This window comes from Rhopilema esculentum, chromosome 8, assembly GCF_057945365.1.
Source record: "Rhopilema esculentum isolate cy_ngs chromosome 8, ASM5794536v1, whole genome shotgun sequence".
Taxonomy (NCBI): domain Eukaryota; kingdom Metazoa; phylum Cnidaria; class Scyphozoa; order Rhizostomeae; family Rhizostomatidae; genus Rhopilema; species Rhopilema esculentum.
The window spans coordinates 11514970-11527267 of record NC_142822.1 but is presented as its reverse complement, the minus strand read 5'-3'; the positions used below and the strand labels follow the sequence as shown (position 1 = coordinate 11527267).

At 35.5% G+C, this 12298-nt stretch overlaps 1 protein-coding gene and 1 long non-coding RNA gene across 2 annotated transcripts in view; one reads left to right on the top strand and one right to left on the bottom strand.

Annotated features, from left to right (window-relative positions):
- The window catches only part of LOC135695199 (uncharacterized), a 48540-nt gene that overhangs the window by 29729 nt on the left and 6513 nt on the right, over nucleotides 1-12298 (bottom strand). The window contains exons 6-7 of the mRNA XM_065214197.2: nucleotides 11994-12222; nucleotides 11470-11571 (exon numbers count right to left, since the gene is read on the bottom strand). Coding sequence (XP_065070269.2) covers nucleotides 11470-11571; nucleotides 11994-12222 — 331 coding nt within the window. The remainder of the gene's footprint in view (nucleotides 1-11469; nucleotides 11572-11993; nucleotides 12223-12298) is intronic.
- Nucleotides 1057-5460, top strand: LOC148959886 (uncharacterized). The gene is made up of 2 exons (XR_010517235.2): nucleotides 1057-1225; nucleotides 2791-5460. It is a non-coding gene; the product is annotated as an uncharacterized LOC148959886 (long non-coding RNA).

Below are 12298 nucleotides of genomic sequence, written 5' to 3'. Positions count from 1 at the left end.
TTTTTGAGAAAATGCTGAGGTATGAAAACAAATGAATTTTTTTGAAAAGTTACCTCAAATTGTTAGCAAATCAATCATGCTATATGGCTCCTCAAAATCAGAGGAATCATCCGGGTTTCTTATCTCTTTGCAAAAGAATGGCAGTGACAGAGGGGACATGAAATATTTCTGCACATTTTTATGGGGTTTTGGGAATTTTTACAGCTTTTTATGAGGACTGAAATTTTTTGATGCTTTAAATGATTTGTTTCTGCCTTGGTAGCAGTCAAACTTGTTCAATAACCTGTACGTTTTTATGTCTTCGCATCAGAGAATTCGCACCAGTCGATTCTTTACACATAAGAAGCCCAAAATAAAAGTGTTTTCAGAGGTTTTGAGATTTTTTGACATTTTCCAGAGTTTTTAGAACTTTTGAAATTTCTTAGGAATTCTTGAGATTTTTCAGATTTCGCGAGACTTTTCAGCAAACTGTGCGAAAGTTTTTAGCGATTTGCCCCTCGCTTCAACCAAATGTTGATTTTTAGCATGTTTTAAAGGCAAAGAGACGCAATCTTGAGATATCTTGTTTGAATGAGGTGACATTGTATATAACAATGCTTATCTAGCTTTCCGAAAAGATTGATTTCATTAATTAAGTTAGACACGACATATCTTTAGAAAAGAACAATAACATCTCGCGATAAATCGCATTTTTTAAAGGAAAGTTTTACAAAAATATACCTCACGTCATGAATTTATATTTTACTACAACTAAGCTGATTGTTATAATCACGTTCGACCATGTTAAAGGTTTATTTTGGAAAGTGAGTAATGACAGCGCCATTAGATAATTCTCGAGATATGGTGAACTGATGACAAATGGTACGTACACCCACACGAGCAAAACCAATCAACAAAGCGTCGAAAATAAAAATTCAAAGTGGTGTCGAGATTACATCATTTTTTGACTAAATGGCGTGATCTCTATTTTAGGACGATGCGAAACTAGCCTTGCATCCTCTGCACAAATCATACAATAGCATTTCATTGACAAGGTCAACCCCCCTGGATTGATCCAACTGTAAGATTCTGCTTCGATTATGCCGTAAGTTTTCAGAGAAATAAAGCAAGCTTCATGCAACCAAATTCATATTTTTTCTACAAATATAATAGAGTCTATGGAGCTTTCAAAATCCTGCGTTCAAGCACGCAACTGGTTTGACTTCGCCAATTACACAAAATGAAGGTAACGAATCATTCAAGACTTTCTCAAATGTTTTTAGGCCGTAGGCCCATCCTTCGTGCAAATCAAGCTTCTCTCGATCTTTTCCATTATTACTTTTGTCAGCGATAAATACCAACAGTAATAGTTCACTTATAAAATAAAATTTATTTCTTTGCTTTGATAAAATTGTTCGAGCGTTGAATGGCAAACGGCTTGTCTGATGTCGTCATCGCGGAATTATTCCAACCCGGAAGCAAAAGAACTCGCATTCAACGGCCGATCTACAAGAGACGTCGCAGAAGGCTGCTGACAGATCTTTAAGACCTCACAGAAGAGAAATAGAGGGAATTTCCAGAGTAATAACACAGGTTCTTTCCACGGTTTCCATCCATCATGTGTGCAAGAAACAAAGAGAGTTAGACAATTATTTTCTTTTGAAATCATTTTATACAGCAAGCAACAACTTGAAATGTTTTTATGATTGTGTAGGCAACAGTTTTCTTCTAATTTTGACTTTGCATTGAACATTAAAAGAAAAAGTTACAATTCAATAACTGCAAATTTTTAAAAATACTTTTGAAGTTTATTTTCTTTCACAGTAGCAAAGTTAAAAATTATTTGTCAGCATATATTTTATAACTAGAAATTAACTACAGTAGAAACCAGCATTAAAGAACCTAGGTTTTTCTGGCAGCCTGAATAGGTTCTTAATTAACAGGGTGCTATTCTAAATTCCAGTCTAAAAGGTTCTTAACAAGGTTCTTATATACGTACAGGCCTTGCACACGTTAACAATGTTTTCCACCACAAGGATTCTAACAGAAACACTTAAACCAGCCATTTTTTTCATGTTAATTTTAAGCCAATCAAATGATATTGTGCTGTTAGAATGTGAAATACCATAACCTGATTTACTCTAAGCTGGTTTAATTTGCCAGTGTGAATAGGGTACAAAAATACCTTTTCAAAAATACATATAAGAACCTTTCCAAACTACAGCCTCTTGGGGGTTCTTAATTATGAGGTTTAAAAGATTAAATTTCAGCCTCAAGGTTCTTATAAAAACAGGTTCTTTTCTTAAGGGGTCCAGTTTTGTGAATCACTCTGGAGCAAGAGCTGGCTCTCGACAGCCCTGTCGGTTAGTGAGCACAAAAATATAACAGCCATGATTAATTGCTTTAGGATAATCTGAGAAACTTGAGTTTTTGAATGTGATAGTCAATAACTTCAAATATTCTACCAGTTGTAAACTACATAAAGATGTATGACTACCCACTACTTCAAATAAGATGTATAAAATGTTCTACCCCCAATCAATAGAGAAAAGAAATGATTGGGGGTTTTCTCTTAGTTACTTAATGAGATCAGTACTGAAATAACATCCCCTCCAACTTTATCATCATTTAATTTCATTTTTATCTAGGAATTAAGGCCTGACTGCTTAGGTGTTTTCTTAAACTTAAACTTAAGTGTTTTCTTTTGATTTGATGTAGTATTTTCTACAATTTTCTGGTTCCTGCACCATCAACTGAGCTTATACAAAACTGAAAACTTTTATCACATAAACAACTTTATTTCATATACAGTGATAAAAAACAGAGTGATGGTAGAAGAATGATAGAAGATGGTAATGGTAGAAGATGGTAGAATGATGGTAGAGTGATGGTAGAAGAAGAAACAGAGTGATAAAAAACAGAGTGATGGTAGAAGAAATTGTACCCATGAGTTCTAAATCAATACCTTTCAAGGAAAATTTCACAAAAACATGTTTTGTAATGTCATCAAACTAAATACAGAAATTAAAATACTGTGCTGCATAATAATCACAGCAAATTTTCCTACTGAAGCAAATAAGTGTCCCCAGGGCTGTAAATCTGGAGGGGCAGAGGGACTGGATCTCCCTTTAGTAAAAAATTTGAGCAAATGATTTTGTGTGAGACATTTTCCCTGTATTCTTCGAAAGAAACGGAATCCTTCGTACCTGGTTTGTCACTACAATGTTTACCCACTGATGGTCTTAAGCTTCAGTTAACTAAAAGCTCTGGAATGGTTCATTTCCATTAATGAAGCTCTTGGAAAATTATCTGAGAGCTTCATAAAGAAACACTCAATTAGCTCACCCAATGGTTTGTTCCATCTATGCGGAAATCATATTGGCAATTTAGCTTCATGAACTAGCTTATTGTGTATCTTACAGACAAAGACAAGAGCATACATGTCTTTAGGGAGTTTTCGTTGAAGACTTTTCTAACTGGTGTGAGAAAATGCAATAATTCAGATTTTGGTCAAATTTCAGTTAAGGGATGTTTATTTCTTAGTGACCTGCTGAAAGTTTAGGTTCTCTGCACACTGCAATGCAATTAATGTTAAAATACTGTTGCAAAACCTTTTCCTTTTAATTTTATTAAACAGTGACCAGGCAGAAGGGGCAAATTGCCCCAAATATCTTGTATACCCCTTAAGTAAATCTTAATAAATCCTAATAAGTTTCAGTTTATAATTTTAAAATTCTGCTACATACAATATCAATCTTTAAGAAAAAAATTATATTAGCCATCTTAACAAATCCACTGTAAAACATCTAAAATATAACTTTTTTGTCTATAAAATCATAAAAATACCAAGGACCATTCCATAAAGCTGAAAAATTCCTAATAAATCTTTAAATCTTGTATAATGGTTTTTCAAGTGGTTTTCTCTTCAACTGTGGCCCTTATCACCTGCCATAAATTGTTTTGTGGAGCTATTTACCTCTATATTTGTTTGCTCTGCTGAGAACCCCCCCCCCCCCCCTCCACTCGCAGCCAATTGGTTAGATTTATGGCCTTGTGTGTCCCTTGCACCCATGACAATCAAGAGCTGTCTCTTGCCCCCTTTATTAATACTTGATACACCTGAAATATGCTAATGAGTGATTGCATCTTGGAACAGGAACATCCTTGTTACAGAAAAGGGCAATTTCATTTGAACACTTTACTGCACCTTCTACACCCATCTTTTCAGACTTGAAGATTCTAAAACTACAAGATCTCTTTCACCTGAAATTGCTTAGTTTTGTATATGAATGTGTAAATAAAATCTCTCCTTCTTGTTTTCACTTTTTTTCTTTAAGTTAGTTGAGTCTGTTCATCAATATGGTACTCGGCAAGTCATCAAAAATAATATTTTCTTAACCCAAAAAATACCCTGCAATAGGGTCTTAGGTCAGTGCGTTATTGTGGAGCTAATTACTGGAATGACACTCCTGTGAAAAAAAAAATCTCCATCTGTTAATAGTTTTCGACAAAAAATCCAAGCTTTCCTATTTGAAACTAAGTACTAAATTTTGGAAAAGTGGATATCAAAAATGTCACCATCTGCCCATCAAGTAGTTTTGTCAACATCATAATGTCAATTAAAGAAATCAATTTTATATGAGATACTTTTATAATAGGGGGTGGTCTCTCCTCGATTAGTCTAACTACTGAGAGAGCTCCTCCTGTAAGTAATACCCTCCATACAATCTATCTTGTGTCTATGTTTTGTATTGGTATATTGTATTAATTTCTTGTATTTTAGATGTATGCTTGTCTTGTTATTGATGCATTGTATGTAGTGGAATTTAAAAAATGAAACTGAACTGAACTGAACTGATCCTCAAAGGGAAGGATTTGCCACCAGGTGTAGGGGTTGTGCTTTGCAATAGAAATACTTGTGTCCTTCTGTAACTTTTGCTGTGATTCAGCAAAAATAATTTTGTTGTTAATCAATAGTAATAATATGATGCAAAAAATTTACTTTTTTATGTTATAATCGAATTTGCCTCAAAGTAAGAAATTGAATTTTGAAAATCGGTGTTTCTGTGATTTTTAAATCACCTGAAGGGTGTGACACAAAAATCCAATCATTAGCCAGCCTCCTTCACCTCCTTCAGTTTTAGACTTAGGCTTAAAGGTTCTTGTAAAAGAAGAAATTTTAACAAAACATTTAGGGTAGTACTTTTGATTAAGGTTCTTAAAACCTGGTTCAAGCCAATGAGTTCTCACGCATAAGAACATAAAGCAGTGGAAAAGTTATTCTACTGAACAAAAACTTAAGAAAGTGCCGTGTTGGTGAGTTAGTAAATTACAGACACTGACAACCAACATATGATCAAGAAGTAGCTGATATCTTGCTTTGTCCTGATTATTGTTAATTTAAGTTTAACTATTATTGTCAAAAATAACATTCTGTGTTTCTTTTCTGTCAAAACAAGTGACAGAAACAATGGAGACAGATCAAGTTGTGATAAAAATTTTATGATCTCTTACTTGAGTACTTTTCTTGCAAAAATGAGCAACTTGAATTGATTTATGTCAACAATACTTCTAAATATACTGATTGGTAAAGTTTTTAATGCTTTGTCTATACAGTTAATACAAGCATAAAAGCAACCCCCTTATATAAGAAACAGGCCTTGTTTTCTTCAAAAGGGGCTCACTTTTTAAGAAACATTTCTAAGCCTGAAATTAAAATGTTTCATATTTTCAAGTATAAACAGTTGTGTTATTTATTTTCTGTTTATGCTCTAGGATGGTTGTAGCGTGTGTATTCTATTGATATGAAAAATTATACTTTAGATTATGTATTATACACTACTACCAGAAATATTGAATACACATCCATGGAAGGTACTGTCACAAAGCTTGACTTGATTTGACCTGACAGTACCTATTGATAAGAAACTTAAACCCGTATTCTGAAAAGTCTCTGATAATAAACAAACTTTGTGAGGCCTCAAGCAGTTTTCTTGCATGTGGATACTTACTGTATACTCATTTTTCGATTTTAATCAAACTTTGGAAAATGGTGCATCTATCTTAAAATAAAACTCCAGTTTTTTTACAGATGTGTACAAATTCAGAGTTTAGCATCTTGAATATAATAATAATAATAATAATAATATAAAAATAAAAATGATAATATAATAACAAAAATAATAATGAAAACATTTTTTATTTTATATTCTTCTACTTACAACAGTAACCTCACTTTACAGGTAGTTACTATCGGCTAGCCTGGTGACAAGTTTACTAATTTTACAAAAGTTATAACATTTAAATAAAATCATATGAGTGCAAAGAATCTTTAGAAGGAGAGCAGTTCAGGGTTTGTCCAAGTCTTATTGCACATACAGAATATATAATAGGATGTGCGTATAATTATTGCTGACAGTTTTTTAATTATAAAATTACGGTGTTGGTAGTCAAGTTTTAGTTCATCACACATATCGATGAAAGAATCACAGGAGTTACCAAAGATACCGAGACAGCTGATAGATAGATTAACAAAGTTTACTTTTTTGAACTTAGGGCGTAGTTCCTTTAGAAGGGAACAGTACTTCTCAGCTTTACGCGAAGCGTTATTGTCCAGGTTAGTCTCGAACCCAACAGTTAATATAATAATAATAATAATAATAAAAATATAATAATAATAATAACTTTATTACAGTGTCAGATTGATTTAACATTTCTGCTAATTGTGGACATAATAGAATATATTATAAGAATTGGGAATATAAGAACTTAAATAAAATTTTCCAGGGTCAGTTGGATCCTTGTTTCAGTGATCAAAATCATGCAATTTTAGGGCAAAGATTCTAAAATTGGTGGTTCTTTTATGTGGGGTTCTACTGTATACAACAAACAGAATTGCATCAAAGTTGATTTGCTTCATTTTTACAATTTTCTGCCATCCAAAATATAAGAAACCTTTAAAAAGCTCTGAGTCCTCTATTCTCACAATTAAGGAACATTCAAAAGTAAAGACAGTGTAGTGAACAAAATTGATAACATTTTCCTACAAAAATCAGGAAGAAAAGTAATGGAAGAAAACAGTAATGCCCTGATTGTAAATGCGACGTAACCACAATGAAATATGATTGGAAATGGGTCAAAATTTAATCTAGAATGACAAGTACACCAAAACTTATAGTGAAAACATTTGTAAAACCAATGGGGAAGAAAAGTTTGTGTTTTTTTTTGGCGAAGAAAGAGTTTTCTTTCGTGAACTTCACAGTTCTGAAAAGGGTTAACAGTTGCTGACTGGTCATGCATTCTTTCTCTCTGGTTACTTTTTATTCCCATCTGGTGGAATTTAGATATTTAGCTTACTTCTGGTCATTATCCGATGTTTACACCCTGAGGAGTGTCAGGCAAAAAGAGGTTTGCCCAATGCAAATTTTGTTGAAATTTATCCGGCTTCAAGATCAGATGAGTCTAGACATCGAAAAGCTTCATTTGAAATGTAAACCCACTTAAAAGTAGGTAACAATTCCTAATTAGTATCAAGTTAAAATAAAGAACTTAGATAGTTCTTTATCTTATCTTCTAAGTATCTAAATAAATGGATGTCGTTTTATTGCTTCACGAACCAAAACGAGTGTTAATCGCTGTATCTCGATCCCATTCCACGCATTTTTACAGTTTTCTTTTATCGCTTTGATTGTCTTTGTCACTTTTTTAAGGCTGAAGGTCCGAATTTCTAAATTTTCAGACAGAAAAAATTGCGGCTCCAAATTGTTTCGATTCATAAAACAAAAAACGCAGAGAACGACTTTACACACGAATTAAAGTGAATATCACAACGTTTTGAGTAGAACTGACTAGAAGGTCGTATTTGATTCCCCCTAGTACCTGGTCTATGGTGTTTGTTTTTTAAGAGAGATTGGGAGCACAAATACATAGGAAGCTGGTAATTCTCATCTGGCTTACCTAAGAAATGTTTTTCAAGATCAATTTTTGCTATTCAGTTTTCGAATTTTCAAACCGCGTAGCTGCCCTGTCAGTTTGATCAACTGTAATCCTGTAGAAGGCGCAGTGTTATGTTAAAAGCACTTCCAAACGGTTAGTAGCTAAGTCAGAACATGTCCCGACATGGCCTAGGCATGGCCTCTAAGGAGAGAAGAGGAAGCGGGAAGAAGCAAAAGGGACAATAAAAGAGAAATCAGCCACAATCACTTGGAGGAGTAATTTTGATTCCTCCAGCCCTTATCGAAAGCACCCACGCGTAATCCCCTTTCCCCATTACAATGTTAATAACAGCAACCACCAACTGAAACGGAGATTAAAGTTAATTCTAATTATCCTTTTTACATTTTCTCCATGTAACCAAGATACAGTTAAATGATTAGAAACCCTTAATCACGTATGAGCTTCACACAAAATCTTCTGTTGCAATTATTCAATTAATGTTTCTCACCCTAAACTCAGTCAAGGTAGGGGACGCTTTTATTTCTAGTGGCAACGAATGCCATAGTTATGTCCAATGTATCTGTTTGTCTCTTTTCCATTCGGATTTGTGTCGCATTGCTACTGAAAAGTTGTCATTATTTCCCAGTCTATATGAGATTTTCTTCTCAGCAAAAATTACAAAGATGACTTTGGTATTCATTTCATTTTAGGTCTTTCATTTCTAAAGATAGCAACTGTATATTTCTTGTAAATGACAATGATGAAAGGTAAATGATGACTGAATCTGCATTTGTTGGCGAGCAATTCCTGGTGCTCTTTCGTAGATTTTATCTGTTTTTGTTCACTTTTATATCGTGAAACATTCAAATTACAAAACAGTAACTAAATGGAGATACACAATAGCATTCATTACTCCCTGTAGCAGCTCCTGGTCCATAATTTTTGAAAAAAGTGCGAGAGCATGGAGTTTTTGGCTCGTTCGTTTGCAAATATTTTCAATGTCTAAACTCTTTTCAATTGCTGTCTCAAGAGGGCTTTCTTTCTCAAATTGTCCTTTACCACAAGTTTCGCCAATACTTGCCGATGCATCATGGGATTTACCTCCGAATCATCATTTAGCTTAATTCGGTTTTTGAAAATGACAAAGAAATCTCAAAGGAGTTTGTAAAATAACCTGTTTGTAAAATAACCGAAATCCTATTGATGAAGGCAACATGGATGAGCAAAGATTGGCTGACACGAAGCCTTGCCCACGCAACAAAACATTAACCAACGGTTTCATTATGAGAGTATCTAGAGTTGCAGTTTCGAAGTCCCTTCTTCAGGCTCTCTTTCAGATTGTCGATGAAATAAAAAAGTTTTCGTATCTCTCTTTTGCATAGAAATTGAGTGAAAACGTGGATATTTCTTAGGACTTTGCCACTTGTTTTCAGAATTTTGAAAATAGTTCTATATCAAAAGATTTGTAATATGTCTATAAATTAACATATCCAGTATCTGTCATCAATTAAGATTCTCTTCTCCCATCCGTTTGAACTAGAACGGATATTCAACTAGTTCTTGGCTGGTCATTTGCAGAGGTTGATCCGCGTTATCTGAAGGGGGCAATCTGAGTCAATTGGCCTTAAAGAGGGCAATCCAAATTTCTATTGCAGTGGACAATCTACAAGGGCAATCCGAATTTCTCTTAAAGTGGGCAATCTGCAAGGGTAATCTGAGTTAATCAAAAATTGGGCAATCTGCATCAATCAGAAAGAGGGCAATCCGAATTAGCTAACCTTAAAGAGGGCAATCCGAGTTAATCACAAAGTGGGAAATTTGCATCAATCAGAAAGAGGGCAATCCGTATTAGCTAACCTTAAAGGGCAATCCGAGTTTATCACAAAGTGGGAAATTTGCATCAATCAGAAAGAGGGCAATCCGTATTAGCTAACCTTAAAGAGGGCAATCCGAGTTAATCACAAAGTGGGAAATTTGCATCAATCAGAAAGAGGGCAATCCGTATTAGCTAACCTTAAAGGGCAATCCGAGTTTATCACAAAGTGGGAAATTTGCATCAATCAGAAAGAGGGCAATCCGTATTAGCTAACCTTAAAGAGGGCAATCCGAGTTAATCACAAAGTGGGAAATTTGCATCAATCAGAAAGAGGGCAATCCGTATTAGCTAACCTTAAAGAGGGCAATCCGAGTTAGCTAACCTTAAAGAGGGCAATCCGAGTTTATCACAAAGTGGACAATCTGCAACAATCAGAAAGAGACAATCCGAGTTAGCTAACCTTAAAGAGGGCAATCCGAGTTGATCACAAAGTGGGAAATTTGCATCAATCAGAAAGAGGGCAATCCGTATTAGCTAACCTTAAAGAGGGCAATCCGAGTTAGCTAACCTTAAAGAGGGCAATCCGAGTTAGCTAACCTTAAAGAGGGCAATCCGAGTTTATCACAAAGTGGATAATCTGCAACAATCAGAAAGAGACAAACCGAGTTAGCTAACCTTAAAGAGGGCAATCCGAGTTTATCACAAAGTGGACAATCTGCAACAATCAGAAAGAGACAATCCGAGTTAGCTAACCTTAAAGAGGGCAATCCGAGTTGATCACAAAGTGGGAAATTTGCATCAATCAGAAGGAGGGCAATCCGTATTAGCTAACCTTAAAGGGCAATCCGAGTTTATCACAAAGTGGGAAATTTGCATCAATCAGAAAGAGGGCAATCCGTATTAGCTAACCTTAAAGAGGGCAATCCGAGTTTATCACAAAGTGGACAATCTGCAACAATCAGAAAGAGACAATCCGAGTTAGCTAACCTTAAAGAGGGCAATCCGAGTTGATCACAAAGTGGGAAATTTGCATCAATCAGAAAGAGGGCAATCCATATTAGCTAACCTTAAAGAGGGCAATCCGAGTTTATCACAAAGTGGACAATCTGCAACAATCAGAAAGAGACAATCCGAGTTAGCTAACCTTAAAGAGGGCAATCCGAGTTGATCACAAAGTGGTAAATTTGCATCAATCAGAAAGAGGGCAATCCGTATTAGCTAACCTTAAAGAGGGCAATCCGAGTTAGCTAACCTTAAAGAGGGCAATCCGAGTTAGCTAACCTTAAAGAGGGCAATTAACCTTAAATTTTGGAAGCGTGACAAAGGGATATTGACTGTGACTGGCTGCTGAAGGATTTCGCAAGCGAAAAGTGAAAAAAGTTAAACTCATTTTAACTTGGTGACATAGGAAACACTTCTTCAGCAGCGTTTTAAATACCTGATAGTGACACGAGCGGTCCAATCAGCCAATCAGAGTGACCGACTCTTAAGCGACGCTCGTTGATAACAAGACCACGCATTCCGGGTTAAAGTGGCACAGTGAGGGAGCAGTGGCAAGAATTAATTTGTAGATTGGGAACAAATGAATTCAGCACTGAACAGGAATTTTGCGAAAGAAGATTGTATGACATTTTTTGGGAAAGGAAGCATCTATATTCCGAGGTAACGGAAAAACTCTACCTTTAATGAAAATGTTCTAGCTGTTGAGTGAATAACTGGTAGAAGTAAAAAAGACATACCCTCCAAGGCTTGAGTTGAGTTTTCCTTCGACAAATGCATAGATATCTGCGAATTCCTGCTCGCGGCACGGTAATGATTCTGGCACTGCGGACACATGCAGCCTGCAAAGAGATGGCAAGTTAATCATACGCCAAAATGTTCACGTAAACAAATTGACTCAAGACAAATGGACTTAAGACAAATTACTCGATTTCCATGACATAAAGTAATTGAGTAAAATGTTACCAAGTTCTATACAAAACTTGCTTTTATTAGAACAAATAGGTGAGACAAAAAGAAAAACTCCGTATTCGCGCTTTCCTTTGTTTTTCGTGGACTTCCTCCGGTCAGTGCGCATGCGTCCTGAAGACAGTAACCCATAACTTAACAAAATTTTGAATTTATACAAAGGTACAAAATAATTTGTTATAAATAAAGGAAGTGCTTTATTGACTCATGATATACTGGGGCTTGTGTAGCCCCCTTGAACACACCCTCACCATAAACTATCCCCCCGAGTACATAATAATTTTTGCACGCATACCTCTGCCGTGCCTGCTGCAGTGGCGTTCTTGGCGTCAACCGCGGCGCCTTCCTATCCGAGATCGACGGCGTGAAATTTCGTTTTCCCATTCCGCGCGGCGTCCTAGCCGGTGTGTGAAAGGATTTCCTTGGCGTTTTCTCTGTTTTTATTGAACTTTTAGTTGCTGGTGTCCTGGCTGCAACTGATCGGCCATGTTTTTTCCTTGATGTATCCACACTTCCATCTGAACCTTTAAGACAATATTGAATGTCGTTTTTCTCTTTTGTACAGATTACAGATTAAACTAAAAAACTGAATCCACAGTG